Raw genomic sequence first — 20,281 nt, 5'->3', positions numbered from 1 at the left:
AACTATTTATATTAGAGCAGTGGCTTTCAATCTGTGGTCTGCAGACCCCTTGGGGGTCCACACAATATGCCTAAAGGGTCCGCAAAAGATAATTATGATCAATCAGAAGTATGTGTCTACCTACATGTATAATTCAAAGGGGTCTGCACCTCCGTTCAAAATTTTTTAAGGGTCCACAAATGAAAAAAGGTTGAAAACGACTGCATTACAGTGTAAATGTTAGTAAAGGCATATTAGATGATACATGAATCCTGCATCTGTATTTAGTTCTTGTACTATAGTATTGGTCAAAATAGACTAGGTGCTGTGGAAATATGTTGGCTGTGGTTTCAACTCCTTTAAGCATTTTTTTGCTGCTAGTAGGAATATATATTATTCAGAACAGGAATCACATAGCCATAGAACCACATAGCCGTACAAACTTTGAACTCTAATCTTTTGCATAACTGTTAAATTTTCTCCAGCTGTGGTTGGAGTATGAGGGAAGAACAGGTATTTTGACTTTAATACTCTACCTTGCCTTCACCTATGAGCAAGTTGGGGGAGAGCCAGTATAGTTGTGACATTGCTGCCCTATGTATATGAAGCAGAGCTGCCAGGCACAAAATACAGAAGAAATGATCCATATCTCCGAAGTGTTGTATCAACCTACTGAGCAGCTCCATCCACTTACCCCTGAACAACAACAGAACAAGAAAAGGTCCAGAGTTTCTGCAGGGCTCTTATAGCTACATCCACCCCTCTGTGCACAAGGCTGAGTCTAAGGGTCAATCTAACACATAATGGATAGGACTTGAAGTTAGTGAAAAATAATGTATCCAGATGGCTAAATCAAGGCCTCAACACAATCTGTAGTTCTATCTATTTTAAATGATATGCTATAATGAAAATGGCTTGCTCTTGAAAGAGTTCACTCCTATCTGAAAAGTGGCTACTGCCAATGAGCGACATACTTTTAACTCAGTGCCATTAACTATATTTCAAAGTCAGAATACTTTTAAACCTGGCATCAAGGCTACACAGTACATAATTTTGTGTCAACAGCAGAGCCATTTTTCCTAAACTACAGATGTACTGCATAGTATTATATCCTTTTTATAGTTCTTCTCAGTTCCTATCCCCAGATTTGCTGGGCCAGTTTACACTGTAAGTAATGTTCAAATTATTTTTTTCAGTCAAAAAATGTGTCAAATCTAAATTCTGCCTTTGAATTCATGCACACATCTTCAGCTGATTTTTACTGGAAGTGATATATCATAGAGCACACACTAGTATAATGAAGCAATCCACCAGCAGATGTAAATTCATGTAGCCCTATTTAAACGAATAGAGCTATGCTGATTTATACTAGTTAAAAACTTGCCCTGCCACCCTCACTGTCGTGTATTTAAAATTTTCAAACTATTCTTTGACTATCTAGTTGAAATAACTTGTTCCATATTTAATTTCCTAAGTAATATCTTTCTATATTGTTTATGACCCCTCATAGGTAGCATATAGGTTATAAGTTATTAAATTGTGGCTTATGCATGCTATCAATTGACTCGTTTTACTACTTTGATTTAAGTGATACTGTATATGGTGGTAGAAAGACCGCAACTCTGAAGATGATCATTAGGTAGCTTGATCTGATTTCCCTTTATACCTTAGACGTGGAATTCCACTGTTCTTTCTTACTGTGGCTGAAGATTGGGAAATAGAACTGAATCTGCTTCCACTGATGTTGATGGAATAGGCATAAATCCTGTTTACATTACATTTGTCCAAAACTATTATTTTCCTTTATATGTGGCAGACAGTCCCACTGGGCTCAGTTTGATTACCTCTTTGTATCTAGCAATAAGGCAACTACTGGCTCAATTTCTTTTTCTTTAACTGATAACAATTAATAATCTTTGTACTCTTATCTCCTGCATTTCTTTGAGGGATGAGGCCTGGTTGGCCTGAATGTCTTATTGTTAGATTGCTAATTTAGTATCTTAACAAATATTGTAGGTGAACAGTTTATAGTTGGTGATTAATAGTGAAATTGAGCTGTAGCTGCTACACAGCTGAGGATCTTTACCCAGGCTTCAGTATTTGCATTTTTATTGAAAAGACACCTCATGATTGAAAATAAGGAAAGATGCACTGGGTGATACCAAATGTGAGGCCAAGCAAGAATAACAAGAACAAATATTTATGGTAAGGGTCATGAATTCAATGTAATCTCCATTGGTCCTGCATTATGTCACATGACACTAGATTTTAAACAGCATTTAAGTATATTTAGTCATATTAGATTGGCAAGTTGTAGAGGCTGAAGTTACTCATTTGCTGATACTCACTGTCAGGTTTATCTAACCCAGTCCACCCGGACTACTTCTGGACATGGAAGGGTTGTTTAGTCTCTAAACTTATTTCCATCTTTAGTCTATTTGCTAAGACTGCCATCAGGTTTGTCAGGTAGTGCCACTGAAAATCTGATGAAGGGTTTTAGTGAACCTGACAAGGAAGAGTTAAATATTACATGACATTATATCAGTTGTTTTATGGTGATTCAGCTAATGTATGAACATACCTAGATTTCACCATAGTATCTGATTCTAAATAATTTTCTGATTTGCTTATTCTTTACTGTGAATCCACATGAAGTCCCCTTAAATAAATCAACATTTTCTGGATATAAAATTACACTCCCTGACATTTTCCAATTCTGTAGTCTCCTAAAAGACTCCTTCAATCTAAGTGTTAATTTTGCTTATTGCTGGTTCAACAGAAATTTTTCTTTCTCTAGTCATATAGAAATTCTCTTGTGCCTTTGCATAATACTTTCTGATTTTTAGGACAGATCCTGTCTAATCACTAAGAGTAATTTCAGTCAGCTTATGTTTTAGTTTCATGTTCATTCATTGAAACATGATCCTGACTTCCTTCAATATTTTCCCTGCTCCCATGGGAAAAGTTATGTCTGTTTCCGGCATCTGTCTTGCACCTTCCTTTTAAAACAAAGTAGAGGGTTGTATTTTGCAGTCAAAACCTCTGTTAAAACAGTGCTTTTGCTTTATTTTTCCCCAATGTCTCCAATACTAATGAATTAAAAATGTTTCCTAGTGTTCCTAGTACTTGTCTCTCCTTTTCTTGAATGTTGATAGCCTGGGATAAGGGCATCACATAACTGAGACAGTCAAAATCATTTCTGTCTTTTAATAACTAACCCTATTAAAGTTGTATATTTAAATGGAGAATGTTATTGTAAAGTATTAACTCAGCCGCTTGAATCTATCGGTTTTATTTAGTTTACATTGGTCATTCTTCAAATGCATCATATTTTTTTCCAAAGAATAATTAAAAGAAAAAGGAAATGACTTATAATGTGGGTTTCTCAAAGCCATATGGTCCATATGCCTAATGCCTGGTTCAGAGTTGGCTACAAGGACAGATGGACCATCTGCTGAGTGTCAGTTGGGAATGGTCTTATCCATTAACCACTACCCTCTGGTTTTTCTACTAGAAGTATACTAAAGGCAAGATCATGCGTGATTTTCAGCTCAGGGTGATGTGTTTAAACAAACAAACTGCCAGTAAATCCCTTTAGCTATCCCATCTATACCCTTGAATTACAGTATTCATAGAAGGATATGCATTAATAGAATAAATGGCTGATTTAAGTCAGTCATTTTCAGTATGAATTAGGCTCCATAATATTTGATTGCTTCATTTTAGCATTGTTTTCCTTAAATGCTACTGCGATTGTTTGTCAGCCATAATAGTGCCTTTACAGAGGTGTCACAGTTCTGCTCCTCTTCTGAATTTTTAAATAGTTTCCGTTTATCTCTCTCTTGTTCAAAACTTTGTAAAAACAATAATCATGCCTTAGGCTGAACTTTCTCATGCATGGAAGGTTGTATAGGGATGAGACTGATAATTCTACCCATTTAAAAACACCACAATAAAGACTTCTGGACAAACTTAGAAAAACTTAATGCAGAATATCCAAGAACTGATGACACTGTACCCATAAGAACATGCTCTTCGTGTGGCAGCTGATCCAGATTTTAGTGCCCCAGGACCCAGGCTGCACCCCTGCAGTGGCCACCAGCAGGAACAGCCTGCCCGAGCCCCTGCTCTGCCTTGACCCCTCTGGTAACATGTCACCAGAGGAAGGGTCCTCAAATGTCAGTGCCCCAACTTGTCCACTTCCCCAACTGCTGCACCCCCCCAGCAGCTCAGGGAGCCCAGGCCAGCAGTTGTCTCAACAGCTCTGCAACCCCAAATGCTGCCACAAGGAGTAGCTGTCCATGCCACCACTAGCCACCAGCAGCACCAGCTCCACCCCTGGCTGGGTACTGGTCTGCCACCCACCACCAGCCAAAGACACTGAGCACAGTCAGTTGCTGTCACCAACAGGGAGACCCATACTGAGCTGCCAGCCTCACCAGCCCCAGCCATGTGGTAAGTCCTGCACTGAGGGAAGGGCCCTCCCAGCCCTCACCATTGCCCCTGGCCCCTGCCCCCACTCCCTGCCTGGCCTGCCCACACTCACCTGGCCCCAGGTTCCATCCCCCCGACCCACACACACACATGCACACACCATGCAGAGAGGCAGGACACGGCTCAAAACTTTATTGAGCCAGCCTATGGGCAGCCATTTGCCTCTCACACTCAGAGGAAGGCATTGATGCTGGCAGCAATATCCTTCTTGACCGTGGGGGGCAGAAATGTGTAGCACTGCCACAGGTAGCCCTCCAGGCAATGGCAGAGGTTGCAGGGCAGGCCAGGCTTGCCCCCTATGCCATCGTAGCTCAGGATCTCATGAACCAGGAGCACAGATTTGCCTAGGGCACCAGGAGGATCAGCAGCAACAGGGTATAGTGGTTTGGACACCCCTCAGCCTGCACAAACAGCTCATTGTGCACTGCCAGGGCATATGTAGCAGGGGCACACTCATGGCACAACAGCGTGGGTTCAAACTGGCCCTGGGGCACCTCCCTGGAATGGACCCCAGCAGGAAGGACAGAGGTACACCCAGCCCCTCACCCCAGTTGTCTGGGAGCCCCAGGCTCCCCAAGCCCAAGCAGCATGGGCTGGGTGGCAGCACAGTTGGCCTGCAGGGAGAGAGGGGGTCAGCGGAGTCTGGAGCCATGGCAGCAGGTGCTTCCAGAAGCCTGGCCTGTCCCACCCTAGGAAGGAGGCAGGGGAGGCAGATTGTCTGTGGCCAGTACCCAGCAGCCCACTGGCCCCAGGGGAGAAAGCGGGGACAGGGGGCTCAGCTGGTGGCCACGTGGGTCTGGGCACCCATGAACAGCTGACCCCTGATCTGAATCCAGGCACTGCACAGCCCCGGTGCAAAGCATCTTACCTCTGAAATGTTGCAAACAAAAAAGGCTTCTGTCTCTTGCTTCCGCAGGGCTAATATCTGGATGTAGGGAAGAGCCCACCAGCTGCAGCAGAGATGCAGCCTACACCTTGCCACCACCAAGCGCTTCAGCCCACTGTATGCACTGGCTGCACCAGTAGTGGGCACACACTCAGAGCCACCTGATTCAGTGGCTGGTGTAGCTGCTCAAGGGACAGAGGTGCAGGTACTTGCCTGGCAGGTGGAAGACATTGCCCAGAAGGAGGTGTTCCAGGCCAAGGTCCTGGCCCTGGAGCAGGAGCACCTGTGGATTCTGTGCGAGCAGATTGCTGTGGTCCGCTAGGCAGCAGAGGCCATGAATGCCAACCATCAGGTCCTGGACACTGTCCTGGGCCTGGTGGTCATGTGCATGCCCTCCAGTGCTTGGCTCCCATTCCCAGCCCCACAACTGGCCCCCCACCCCAGATCCCCCACCACTGGCCTGGGCCCAATCCCACCTCTCATCCTGAGGCCACACACCTGAAGATCTGGAGGTGCCACACACAGCAGGGAGATGCTGGCACTGCCCTAGGGCAACCAGAGGGGAAGCATCCCCCCTTCCCCCCAGAGCAGCACTGGCCACTGTTACCTGAGGATGAGTCAGGCTGGGGTGCAGGCTGCCAGCCCCTGGGCTCTGTCCCCCAGGTGCTCACACTTCACGGCCCTCTACTTCGGGACTCAGACAGAGACTGAGACTATGATATATTGTTTTCACTTTGGAAAGAGGGGGTTTTTATTGATAGTGGGTGGAGGGGTTCTGTTTGTTGGGAAGGTAAAGGGGAAAGGGCTTTGTTGGTTGAGGGGGGAGGAGGCTGTGAGGGGAATAAAGTTTTTTCTTTCAACCATGTGCGTGTCCTGAGAGTGGTGCTGGGGGGTGGGCAGGGGATGTGTGGGTGGTGGGGCAGGTGGGCTAGAAGGGGGAGTCCTGTAAGAGGTGGTCTGCCAGGGCATCCTGCAACCAGTGACCTGGTCCTCACTGGTGGGTGCATAGCTTGCCTAGGGCCTCACCAGGGGGAACCTGCCACTGGTGCTACCACTGCAGGTCATGCACCTGCCACCACGCCACCTCCACCCAGCACACCTCCTCTGCCCAGGTCTCTCTGAATACCTCTCCCCCAGCCTCATAAATATTGTGCAGCACACACGCTGACATACTGACCCAGGGGTGGTTTTTCTCAGCCATTTCAAGACGGGTTATGAGGGACCACCAGCAGCCTTTGAAGTGGCTGAAGGTGCACTCAAGTCTGTGGAGCATGCAAACCAATGCGCCTGGCGCTGTGTTGCATACATTTGTATAAATGGAAAATGCACATCAGTGCTAAGAAAATGGTGGCAGTGTGCTTTGAAACTAAAACAACTTCCATGTGTATTAGTTCAAAAGTGCACCGCCCCCGTTTTCTCAGCGCTAATGCACATTTTCATGTTTATACAAATACATGCGATGCAGCACCAGGCACTTTTAAAAGTGGCTGGTCCTGCATCACATGCATGTGTGCATACATGTCATGTTAATAGAAAAGAAGACACAAGATAAGTTTCCTGTATCATACCACTCTGTCCATGCCCCCTCCCCCCGCCCCCAGCACACACCCCCTCTGCTTCAAATGACGTTAGTCTTGATGCTACATTTTATATGATTTCCAACCTGTTTTGTCCTGTGGTTTTTTTCCTTTCTCTAAGCAACCTGTTACTGATGGAACTCCATTCATTATTCTCTATCACCTCAGTTAAATCCCTCCTAAAATCTCATTACTTTTGTGGTGCCAGTAGTTCTAGGTGTTGACACTGTTCACTATCTTATTCCATTACACTTCCATGAGTATTAAAAGTTGAAGAATGTCCAAGAATTGCTTAAGCCTACAATGAATAACTGCATTAAATCTTCTCTCCCCATTGCCTCTCTTCTGTATGCCAACTGTATTCATGTCACATCTTAAGTTTAGACTGTATGTGCTTTAGGATAGGGCCTGAGTCTTCTGTGAAAGACCTATGCTAGCAATTATATCAATGATAAAATACCAGTATATTGTAAGATAGATTACCCAAAAAGTAAAGTGCAATCTTGGAAATAAAATTTCTTACTTAAAATACATTGCACAGAGCTTTAGATTGTAATTTTCAAAGGCATTCAGCATTGGCCTATCTCAAAGCCAATGGGAGTTTTAGCATTGACTTCAACAGAAGTTCCTAAAAATCCCACCTTTGCTTCTCCCCTTTGCTACCCTTGGAAGAAAAAAGCAGCTTTTTCTCCCATGCACCCTAGTCTCAGTGCTACTGAACACTTACATTTGAAATTCTCCTTTAGGGTGGTTTGTAGACAGATCTCCTCATTTCCAGCATATTCATTCACACTGGCATAAAAAGTAAATCCCATCTCTGCTAGTAAAATATAGGCATGTTAGGTGGGCTATGGAAGGGCTATTCAATCTTCAGTCTCCCTATATATGCACTGTGTTTACCCAGTAACAAGAGCTGAATCTGAGCTATGGAACATGAGCTTGTTCTTTAAGGTTGCCTGATTCAGCCACCGAATGCCACCTTAATTCTATGGTTCTGCTTTATATGAAAGTGCAGGTAAAAGCTATAACAATGGATTTTGCTCAGTGTGCATTTGCCCCAGGAGGAGCTTCCTCTTTGATATTTTTGTCCATTTTAACTTAGCACACAACAGCTTTCCCCCTCTCTTTTAACCTTTGTGTCATGATAAAGTTTAAGAGAAGTATAAAATATCTGGTGATACAACACTTTAAAAGACAGAGAGATGAACTTAAAAGTGCTCATTTTTTAGTACCTCCTATGTGATGTTTGGCAGTGGTTAATAGCCTATTTTGATAACATGACTGCTCTGCAAGTGCTATCTTTTCAATTAAGGATACTGTTAAGCACTATTCTGCTTATTTGTGAACAACTTCATGCTTGAGGTGGTTATTTTGACATAAGATATATATTCTTTACTTTTGCATAATTCCATGATCTTAACAAAAACCCATCCTTTAAGAAGTGTCCATTTGACATCATTAATGGCTAGTTGCATTGTGACATGTACATCCCACTCCTTACCCCAGACGTTAGAGCCCAAGACTTTAGCCCTTTCTCAATAATACTGGCCCCTTCTTCTGAGTCTTTGCATTGTATTATCTCATGTTTGCCATCTTTAAATCTGTCCATGTTTTCCATTTTTTTCATGGAAATTCTAGCTTTAGTCCCCCTGTGTCAGGGTCCACAGAGGCATTAGGCCCAGTGGTTAGAGCCAGGGGTGCTACCAGTGTCTGCAGTCATGGGGCAAGCCAAGGTCAAACCAGGTTCACGCACAGTTCCAGAGGGGTTACCAAAGCAGATGTCAGGAAAGAAGTCAAAGTCAAACTGGGGTTCCAAAGTTCAAGGACTGGGTACACAGGCAGGCATACAGGAGTAGGCACCAGGAAAGTTGCACAGGTGAGAGCTACTCACAGACTGAAGCCAATTTGTTGTACAGCAAGGGCTAGGTGCTGCAAGAGCCCCTTAAAAGCAGCCCTAGAACCAATTGGTAGGCTCAGGCTTAGCTGGCCCTGGTAGGGGTTGTGTGTTGCTGATCTACTTGCCTAGCTGCAGTGCAGAGGCCTTATGTGTCTTGTACTTGCTAACATTTCGGAAGGTTGAAAGAAAGCCACCTTAGTATGTAAAAGCTTCCATTCTGCATCTAGAGAGCTCTAGTATGAATTTTCAAATGCTGGCCCATCACCCTGACAGAGTTTTAATACAAAATATCCAGGAAGTCACTAGTGTTTGTACCATACCTTCTTACCTTTTCAGAGATTTGTTAACCCCTGAATAAGACCAGTGACATAAATGATGGAAAATTTGAGGCAAAACTGTCTAGAGGAGACATGATCTTGAAGTGACAGGGTATTATCAGCACTGTCTATGTAATACTAGATTTCTGTCATGGGATTGTGATTGTTGCTAATTGTGGTGGTAATGTTTATTACTAAGCCCATCGACATATTCAGCGTAGGCCACTCAACAGCAATAATACCACACTTCTTGCAATTTATTCCTGTTACTTCCTATATTCATATCTGAATTGGGACCTTATGACGAAAGGCTTTATCTAGCATTATACATATACCTTTTCTAGCCAGTCTTCTCCTTTACTTACTCCCTCTTGAATCTTCTAACTCTGTTTTTCTTTCACCTGGTTAATAAAAGAACACTACCTAAAGATTATAATTAAGACTGGTAAAAAAAATTCCTTCAGGACTGTTTTTCATTATTTTTTTAAATTAAATGTCTATGCTTTCTTTCAAAATATTTCATTTATTCATTGAAATATTTCAGCCCAAACCAGATTTTGATGGAAAATAATACAATATTTCATGCATCTTACATCCTCACATCCCCATTCTCTTCTCTGGACTGGGTATCTCTGCTGGACTACAGTTCATATGGTGCTTCATGGTGAACATCTCCCCAAAGGGGGACACTGTGGTGCAGTTCAAGGCCATGGACAGGAGTTACACTGTGGACACATCTACACGAGATGCTGACTGTGCAGTATCCAAAAAATACTGTGCTGTAGTGCATAACAGCATGGACAGTGCTAATACACTACTGCAAAGTATTATTAGGCTACTACGCGTATCGTCACCTAAATTATGTTTGCTGGTGCTACTGTACAGTAACTTTGCTTACTGCAAATTTATTTAGTACTTGCTTATACGAGTACTAAATAAATGTGCAGCAACAACTACGCCGTAGCGTCTGATGTAGATTTGCCCTGTAAGTGCTTAATGCACCCTTGTACTGCTACAAAAAGCAGTATAAAAATGATTTGAAGCACTACAAAGACACTGAAAGTGCTACAAAATACTTGTTATTATGTTCAAAGATTACCTTTTAGGTTTCATAGCACTTCATGTAATGCCTGTACAGTTAAACATAGTGCTACAGGGGCCTCTAGGACCTTCAGTATCCCACAGTTCTTCTCTCTCCCTGTTCCTGTCCAAGGGGGAGGGAGGAAGAGTGGCTGGCTCCCTGATAGTCTGCCCAACTATGAGCTTTCAGGGAGCTCTGTTGTGACTCTGGAGGTCTGGCTGCCCTCTGCCCAGTCCCATCAACCAGCTGTAGCAACCACTAATCAGACAGGGAAGACCATCAGATAACTTGTAGCCACTGTGAATGGTTTGCAAGCAGCCCCATCAACTCTTGCCAACCTATGGCTGCCTGTGGTAACCACTGATTGGACAGGGAAGACACCCAATTCTTGGTCGCTACCTTGGGGTTAGTGCCAGCTGAAGGCAGTCTCTCTGCCCTGACTGCTCCCTGACCTGCACATCCCCATAGCCCTACATTTTGCCAAAGCACTTTGTAGCACTTTATAAATGAATTCCTATCCATAACTTGGTGGAGGTAATTCAGTTTGGTATCCTGACCTATAAAGGAAAATGGAAACAGAAAGAATAAACTACAACCTCAGTTACGCACAACGCATCCCATTTTGGGCTGAAAACTTTGGGGGTTTTGGGATAAGCAAAATTGATTGTATGCTGCATGAAGAACACAATGTGCTGTGGACACTTTACATTTAATGTATATTCTTTCTTGTTTGTTTGTTTTTTTCCTTTTTATTCCAGAGAGAAAACAGCAAGTGGATGCATCCTTGTCTAACTGTGATTTTAATTGAGATTTATCTAATTCAGTCTACCAAATCCCAAATTGTTCTGGACTAAATATCACCATGCTGGAGAGATCATCTCTTTTGTAGCTATTTCTTGTGTTTATTTAACTCTGTAGGTACCTGCACTGCTTCCAGGAGTTGTTTGCTTAGTAACAGAGTTAAGAAAAAAAAAGTCCTCAGTATTTAAATGCTATAAAATCCACAGTTGTTGACACTTCTAATATATATATGTTTCAAACTGAACTGGATACATAGAATGTAAACAAGCACACAAAAGGAACAGAACCTACAAAAAAGATGAGAAAAATGTATTGCTTATAAAAATGTTATATTTGTAGCATATTAGCATGAAAAAAAAATTAAATCAAAAGGTTTGAGTTTTGATACGGAAATATGACCATATAATAGAAGTAATTCTACTAATTCTAGTTGGACAGGCTATAAAGACCAATATTGGGATTTGCATAGCTGTACTAAACATTTTACTTTTGCAATCCATGCTTACAGTATAGTTTAATTCTAAATGTACAGTTGATTTCTATGTAGATACATGCTTTCTTAAAGTATTTTATTTACTTGGAACAATGGCAAATAGTATAACATCTTTATCAAAAATATGACTGAACTCTAATTAGGAAACCTTTGGATTAAAGTTTGATGGAATGTACTATGCAGGCATCTGTAAAAATGCCTTAAATGGAATGCCTGACCATAGAGACCTAATGTTCCAGGTGAGCTTAGGAATTCAAATGCTGCTACTGGTGAGGATATGCATGGTAATATTTGATGCACTGGTTAGAAGTTTAGAATGTAAAGACAAGTATATTTGAAACTAGCTTAAATACATTTCATTTTTGTTTACACAGGCCATGCTCTTGCATGTTGTATATATGTCTAGAATTCAGTTCTATTTCTTCATAATTTACTCATTCTTAATCTCTGCTTTTTTAAAAAAAAAAAGTTAAGTGTACAGGACAGAAAAGCATGTAAATAAGTGATTATGCTAACGAAACTTTTAATGTTTATATGTAAAAAAGTTATGTACATACAAAAGAAAAAATGGCTCAATGAATGTTTTAGAAATTATTTCTTTTACGTGGATGCAGAGATGTTACATTCATATACATGTGCTACATACTTCAAGCACAAATTTTATTTCACTGTCAATTTTAAATCATTTTGGGCCCAATATTACTAACATCCCTTATGCTGAATAGCACTTTCCTCCATTCACAATAACACTGAGGCCAATGTCAAGTCATTATGGAGAAAGGCACTACTCTCCATGAGTAAGGATGACAGCATCAGATCCTGTGATTGCTGCCATCCTTTACACTTGTGGGTCTTGTGCACCTTTTTAAACCTGATCCCAAAAATATAGGATCACAGGATGGGGCATTAGCCTAAATCTAGGTTATTTATAATGAAACTTTTGATTTATGTATTTATTTTCAAACAGACCTTTTTCATACAGACAAAATAAAAATAAAAACCTAAGAAACTAAAGCACTGGGCTAGATTGTTATGTGCACTAGGGAGTGTTTACTGCTTACCCTAACAATCTTGTGTGGCAACTCCAAGTAAATAAGAGTATAGTAAGGGTTGAACAATCCAGTCCATCATTTCTAAGTGTCGTTTAGAATTTCCCAAGTCTCAACTGCTCTTTTCAGATTATTATAAGGATGAGGGCCAGATTAAAAAAAAAAGAATATTAAGCTGGTTATTAATATATTATAAGTAAGTTTTGCCTAAAAGAATTTGAAAAGTATGTGTAAATGCATTAATTCATAATAATAGAGTTTCTTAAGAGATGCTGAAGTAGAAATAAATGTTCACTGTCTAGACTCTAGGTAATACAACATTTTGGGTTTATATGGCACACTATATTAATTGATGACATAGCATGTGCATAGCAACACTTTTGTTTTTATTATGTCTAAACTAAAATCCATTTGAATTGTAGCTTACTTTGTCAACACCTGTATGTTGTGTATTTCAGGCATATACCTATTGTACAAGCTGTTGAAGGACTGTGGCTATTATTTGAAGTATTCTGCTCTAGTAATATCTGTAGCCTTCAGTATATCCTTGAGTGCCTTACACAGCTTGTTAATAAAAACACTTGTAGTTAAGAAAATAATATACCAGAGAGTCATTCTTGGTGGATTGATGTCAGATCGCCACCATTAAGATCTTACAATGGGCAGTGTGTTTTAGCACAGTAATGGATTTAGTTTAGACTCAGGAAGTCATGTTGTGAATACATGTATTAAACCATGTATTTATTTATTGTACATTTTATAAAAAGGTCTACTGTAAATTTATGCAAAATATAAATTATATAATATGTTTTCTCTGATGGCAGATATGCCATCAGTTATTTGTGTTCCTTAATGTTATCTTCTAATAACCATATCCTTAATACGTAATGTTTGGTTCAGTGCTGAAGCAGTAATTGACAGGCCTAAAATAGGACTGTATGTTGATCAACTACAAAATTTTACACATATTTTTGTATTGTGATTCATATGATATATATCAAGAGACTTTCTATTCATTTGTAAAATACATAAAGTATTGTAAACTTTTAATAAAAAAGTCTGTTTTAAACCTTCAAAATAGAAAATTATTTTGTATTTCTGTAGACAGAAGAGAGGTTTTGCTCTTCATATATTTAATTTTAGCAATGCAGTACATTTCTATAATATACCAGGAGAATATCTTCTGGATAAGTAAATATTTTCTGTACTTATATTAGGAATAGAATAAACACACAGTCACATGAAAGCGTAGGTACTCATGCCATAAGGCACATCCAGATGAATGGGCACATGCAGGGGTGTGCATTTGCCACAGCAAAAATAGCAACGGCACAAATTTGCTGTGCCTCCTCACAGCAGCTCTTCCCTACTGCTCCTGGCTCCTGGCATGCTGGAGGAGCTGGGGTACAACTAGAAGAGAGATGCTCTGGCCAGAAGCCAAAGTGTCTCCCTGGAGGACCCAGCTTCTGTCTGCCAATGCATGATCCTGGAGCGTGCACCACCCCACATTTTTTTTTGCTGCAGGTTTTGTTTTTTTTTTTTACACAAACATTTCCCGGTGTCAAATTTTGATGCCATGCTGCAAATTAGCAGTGCAGTGAACAGGTGAATTTGCAACATGCCAAACAGCTTTAAGGCACCACAGACCTGCCGTGCGCGTTCGTCTGAATGCGCCCATAGACTGCAACGGTGCACCTTCCACAGGATCAAACTGTTTTTGATCTGCACACACTAGCTGCAATGGATGCTGGATCAGGTTTTAGGCTGGAGGATGATCTAAGTCCATTCAACATTAGAATAGACATCTCTTTTCAGAAGTTACAATCCTCTGTCAACCGAAGCAAATCAAAAAAGGATTTGTCATAAAGCTGCAATTCGCTGAAGGTTACAATTCAACCTAGAGAACTGGTTGGAGACAACTACCGCACCTGTGTGTGTGAAAGCCTTAATCAGCTGAACAATACTTAAGACATTCCCTCCAGATGTAACTACTACTCCAATTAGAAAAGCGCACTCCGAGTAAACTATCAGTGCAAACGCTATTCAAGCACGTGTAACTACATCATTCCGTTGGATGGGATAGTAATAACGTGAGACAAGTGGGTTTGGTTTGGTCTGTAAGCAAAAAACAGGGACAAGCCGGGGCAAGAATAAATACAGAGGCTGAAAAGTAAGATCAGGGGCTCTGGGCTGGCCTCCGGGACTCACGAGCTGCACACGCGGCGCCCGTCCTGCTCGAGACTTCCACAACCTGCCGCTCAGCCTCCCCAGGCAGCCCCCGGCGACCGCACCGACAGCGCTGCAGACACTGCCCCCGATCAGGTGGTTTTCTTCCCGGGGGGGTCGCACTCCAGCCGGGGCAGGTTGGAGCCGCCGGGGCGTGGCCGGTGCCTGAGTTAGTGCAGCAGGCGCGGGTGGGACCCGAGTTCAGCCTCATTCCGCGCTCGGGAGCGGCGCGCGAGGCGCTGAGCCGGGCATGGCCCCGGCCCCGGCCCCGGCCCCCTGCTGACCCCGCGCCGCGTTCAGCACCGCCGCCCGCGGACAGCGCCCGCGCCGCTCCATGGGCGAGCCCCTGCCCCTGCCGGAGCCCGAGCGCGAGTGCCAGGCCGGGCGGCCGGCGGCGCTGCGCGGGGGCAGCCCGCGGGGGCGGCGCGAGGCCGGCGGCATGTTCTGCCGCGTGGAGGGCGCCTTCGAGAACAAGACGCTGGACTTCGAGGCCCTGCGCGGGGCCAAGCCCGGCGGCGGCGGCGGCGGCAGCGGAGGAGAAGGAAGGTCCCCTCCGCTCCGAGCGCAGCCCGGCGCCGCGGAGGGGCAGAGGCCGGGCCCGCCGCTGCCCCCGCCCGCCGGGGACCTGCCCCGCGGCTGCGAGCAGGTGAGACGGGACCGGGGGGCCCTGCCCTGCACCGCCGCCCGCCCGCATCCCCATGGCCGGGGCCGTCTAGCCCCGTCGGGGAGGCGCGGCGCGGCGCCGGGCGGGGCGGCGGCGTGTGCCGGGCATGCTAATGAGGCAGCTGCGAAGCGCGGCGCGGCGCGGGGCGGCCGGGCCAGGGGGAGCCACCGAGCCGCCCACAACCGCGGCCGGCGGGGAGCAGCGCGCACGCAGCCGCAGCCGCAGCGCACGGAGCCGGCCCGGCAGCCCCCGGCTCGCTGCGGGCGCGGGGGAGATGTCGCACCAGGGCAAGAAGAGCATCTCCCGCATCACGGTGAGCCGCGCCGGGGCAGGGCCCGGGCCGGGGCCGGGGATCCGTGGCGGAGGGGGCACCGGAGGCCGCAAGGGGAGGCCGGGCCGCTGCCGAACAACGCGGCGGGGCCTGCCCGCTCCGCCGCCCGGGCTCCGGCTCGTCCTTTCCGAGCGCCCCCGGCCCGGCCCGAGGCAGCGCGGGAGCTCGGCTGAGCCTCGGCAGGGCTGGGCTCCCCGCCTTGGTCACGGCCCTGGAGGAAGCCTTTCAGTCTTTCATCTCCTCGGCTGAGCAGCCCCTCTGTGCGGGCACCCTGGGACGTCTTAGGTGCCTCCCAGGAGCGTGTTTATTCATAGCCCCCATTATACCGCAGCCTGCAAGGCCACCAGCTACCGCGCTGACACAGCCGGGGTGGTGGGAGTCAGCTCCCAAACAAAACCCTTCCCAGGAGTGTGTAATACGAGGCAGCTGGAAATTGTTCCCCGGGCTGGCGTTAGGCCCTTGTTACCAAGAGGCCCTTTGGAGAATGACTGCCTTCCTTTGTTGGACCTAACCTGGCTTGGACTCGGAGGGGTTTAGGCAGCTTTGTCTCCTCCGTCAGACACTCTCCACCAGACAGCTGCTTTTCAGACCTCATCTACATGTGCTGATTATCTTCCACACCCAAGCCAAGCTACTGAAGGAGCTAACATTCATTTTTAAGAGGCAAACACAGATTTCCTTGAGTGGGGGGGACTGTTTACAGACCCAGTGCATTATGTCTCTAAACTAGCTGGAAGCGGGGAGGGAGGGAACCAGGAGGTAGAAGCTTTTGTTTTGTTGCTATCCTACATTTAATAGGAATTGTATGTAAATTAACTCCCTCTTTCCCCATCAGCTGCCTAGACCCCATCATCAGCTTACCACTGGTTAATGGGTTTTGGCTCAGTCCTCATGCTAAAAATATTAAAAGGGAATTCTCTTGACCATGCCAGTGACTTAAACAGATTTCACTACACCCTCCTCTCATGACTTGTACTTTGGAGGAAGGTGCCACTCACCCCCTTGTTTTTTAAAAGAGGCCTTTCTACTCTGATTTCCCAGGATTTTTGGTTGAGATGAAGAGAAATCATTCCTCCTGGCTGGCTCACAGTTTTCAAAATGAACCACAGGGAGTTAGAGATAGGGCTGAGTCCCCTTTAAAATTCTTTATTTGCTGATTGATTTTGCCAGTGAGAAACAGCCTTTCTCTGTCTTAGGCTATAAAGAAATTCATTGAGGACAAGCTCTGTTACCACATCTGGCCTTCTGTGATTGTTACAGAGGGGGTGTGCTCCCAGGACAGGGCGTGGCCAGTACATTTGCACAGAGGAGGAGGAAAAGGAGACCTATTGAGCTCCTATGTGTGCTCTTTGTTTCAGTTTTTAATGATTAGAAAAGAACATTTAACATATATCTGTTAATGACTGTGGAGGATCATTGAAATGGGAGGCTTGGAAGTTTCATAAACACAACAATGTTATTTAGTGAATTTATCCATCCCTCAGTGACCCCTACCAAAAAGCAGGACTCCAACATAGTTTTGTGTTTTCAGTTTTATGTGGGCACGTTTCTCTGAGCCTGTAACCCACTCTTGCAGGCATTGTCTTAGCCAGTAGTTATTTTGATCTGTGCTTCAGAAGCCATAGAACAGGGCATTTTAACCCTGAGAGTAAACTCTGGGCTCAGCATACAAGTCGCGATTACTGCAGTTCAACTTTTAAACAAGATGAGCCAGGCCCTGCAGTTCTCATGCTTTGCAAGCTGTTTTAAAATCCTTGCTTTTTTGAAGACACAATTTGATAGGTTCATGAAAGGGATTGAATAACTTGGTTGTTTTGATGGCTAGGAACTTGACAGAGTGGCTAAGAAGTTCCCTTTCAGTCCTAAGTTTCTCTGGTCATTAAGCTTCCAGTGAAGACAATGACAGATTCCTTTGGGATATGTGAAATCTATGGCAAGGAAATCTGTTTGCGAGATGTGGAATGTTAAGCTTAATTTCTAGTTTCCTTTCCAGAAGTGAGTTTCTAATTGTTTTCTTTGCAAAGATAAATGTAACATTGTAAACGAACATGAAATGATTACTAAGGTTGGGAAAAAAAGTGAATAATTTCTCAGCAGAGCACAGTTGCCCCAGTATTCATCCCCACTGTATCTGGCCAAAAAGATTTGCCAATTCATGTTCATAAACTTCTAGCTTTCTGGAAGAACCTCAGACTTACACATTTTTTGGGGGCAGAGGGTTTTTTTAACCTGAACTGCTACTAAGCTTGAGTGTGGCAAGCTGTCTTCCAGCAAATGAGATGGTCTCTCTTCTCAGTAGCCGAAATGGCTATTGGCCACAGTGGGTAGAAGCTCATTAATATGACAAGCAATATATCTTAGTGGGCTGAGCTGTGGTGCTGAGGGCAGCTAACAATTACATTTTAATCCCAGCTTTGACAGTGACTCTGTGGCCTCAGACAACTGCTTAGCCTTTCTGCTTCAGTTTCCTCATTAGGAAAACAGAGATATTAATAGTTACAATCCTTAGAACAAGACTATGATAATTAATTAGGTAATGGTTGTAAGTCACTTATCTAAGTGCTAAAATTCACCAGGAAGCACAGTCCTCCAGGAGTAGTGTTTGAAAGAGGCCTAGCAGCCTCAGATTAATGGCATAGCCAAACAGTTGTCCCTTGGAAAAGTTTTTGAAATAATGGCAACTAAACATAGACCATAGCACAAATAATGTTTGGTTCTCACATCTACTGTAGGAGGCTGATAATGATCTAGAGTTCCTTTGTAATGTAAATGAGTCAGTTAATGGAAGTGTCCCCAGAGGATCATTTCTCCCAAATTATCAGGATGGTCATTCATTTACTGGTGGGATCATATAGGCAGGAGTCAGAGGGCAGACCAAGAGTTACTTTGCAGGACCTCCCAAAAATGTTCAGGCAAGCACTGAGGGGGAGTATGGGTGTGCAATTAATGAAAGATTATCTGTGTCATATCCAGTTAGTTCTCCAGGCTTGTGCCATGTTTGATTTGAATATGATAAATAATATTTTATTTGTATCTGGATTAGATTTTATTTTGGTTTTAAATGTGTATCTGCATTTTTATGTCGAATACAATCAACTTTGAAATGGAATGTTTGGATATGTTTTTAAACTCAATATGACTGATTGAAGTACAAAATATTATGTCCCAGACTATTTTCAGTAGGCAATTATAGGTAATTATTCAGCATGAAGGTTCATAATGAGTAAAATAACTTCTAAATAAAGTAATCTTAGAAAACACATTTTTCCATTAGAGTGACCGACTTCTAATCAAAGGAGGAAAGATTGTCAACGATGATCAGTCATTTTATGCAGAAATTTATGTGGAAGACGGTTTGATAAAGTAAGTGGCTCAAAATATATTTGGTATTGTAATTTACATAACGAACATGTTGTTGGTGTAATTTCCTAAGAAGTACGTTTTCTTGAAATATTTGAATTTCCCATAAAGATATTCAAACATACTTGGCAGGGGGGGAGGGGGAATCAGTAGTTATACGATATAGGAAGAAAAAGTCCAAAGAAATATGCATTAGTGTTTATTTGCAAGTGGAAAGAAACCCTACAGCAGAGAGTAATACAAGTTATTGTAGTAATGCTGACCTGTATAGGAGGTTGTTAGGTTGAATGTATAGCTTTTACTTGCTTTTATGGACTTCATGAATACCAGAAGGTCAGTTGTAAAATTATCTTAATTCCTGGTGGATATGTGTTCAAAACAAAAAGTCCCCACATAATTTGCCATAACTGGTAAATTGTTAGGCTAGGGACAGACATTCAAAAAGTCTGAGCCTGAATTGATTCAGTCTTTGCAAGTTAGTCTAATCTGGCTAAGCTAAATCACTTTGTAACTGAACAGACATCCCAGAAATGCAGGCACATGCCTGCAGTGGCTCAGGCTAGAAGCCAGGGGGCAGTAAAGCAGCCCTCCCTTCCCTTTCTCAGTGCTGAGCTGAGGGGGTTGTGACTAGGCCCCGGCAGGACACTTTGATTAGGGAGGGATTCCCCCCTCTTCTGACCATCCCAATAGGAAATTTGTCACGGCGGGGTCCTTTAGGAGGGCTGTGATCTCCTCGAGGTCCCTCGCTCCGTGTCAAGGCCAGCCCAAGGCACCCTCTAATTCTCGTCTGCCACGTCTTGCTGGTAAATATAAGGTTGGGAGGCTGCCTATGACTTCCTGGGCACGGCTACTCAGGACCTCTGTCCCTGTGTGTTCCTGGACCCCCTGGGGTCTCCCGGTGTAATGGGTGCTCCCCAGGCACCCTAGCCTTTTGGGCTACGCGTGGCTCCTACCACCCCTAATACCACGCCCCAAGCCTCGCTGTTGGGAAAGACGTTGTTAGGTCAAAATACACGCCCGCTCTTGGGCCTTCTGTACAATAGGGCAGTCCCCTCTGGGATGTCCTCTCTAGCCACCAGTCTATTGGGCCCACCGCACCACTACCCTTTCTAGTACGGGCTCACCG

At 44.1% G+C, this 20,281-nt stretch overlaps 2 protein-coding genes across 3 annotated transcripts in view; both read left to right on the top strand.

Annotated features, from left to right (window-relative positions):
* The window catches only part of JAKMIP3 (Janus kinase and microtubule interacting protein 3), a 262,100-nt gene extending 248,454 nt beyond the window's left edge, over positions 1–13,646 (top strand). Inside the window, exon 24 of the mRNA XM_059730016.1 lies at positions 10,990–13,646. The gene's annotated coding sequence lies outside the window, so the exon portion shown is untranslated. The remainder of the gene's footprint in view (positions 1–10,989) is intronic.
* A 1,984-nt stretch (positions 13,647–15,630) lies between these two features.
* The window catches only part of DPYSL4 (dihydropyrimidinase like 4), a 30,976-nt gene continuing 26,325 nt past the window's right edge, over positions 15,631–20,281 (top strand). Inside the window, exons 1-2 of one of the 2 annotated variants that reach the window (XM_019482912.2) lie at positions 15,631–15,777; positions 19,070–19,158. In XM_019482912.2, the coding sequence (XP_019338457.2) occupies positions 15,739–15,777; positions 19,070–19,158 (128 nt within the window). In that variant the 5' untranslated portion in view covers positions 15,631–15,738. Of the gene's footprint in view, positions 15,778–19,069; positions 19,159–20,281 lie in introns of those variants that run through there. The other variant, XM_019482913.2, reaches the window with a different exon arrangement.

This window comes from Alligator mississippiensis, chromosome 6, assembly GCF_030867095.1.
Source record: "Alligator mississippiensis isolate rAllMis1 chromosome 6, rAllMis1, whole genome shotgun sequence".
In the NCBI taxonomy this organism is placed as follows: domain Eukaryota; kingdom Metazoa; phylum Chordata; order Crocodylia; family Alligatoridae; genus Alligator; species Alligator mississippiensis.
This window is presented reverse-complemented; position numbering and strand designations above follow the sequence as displayed.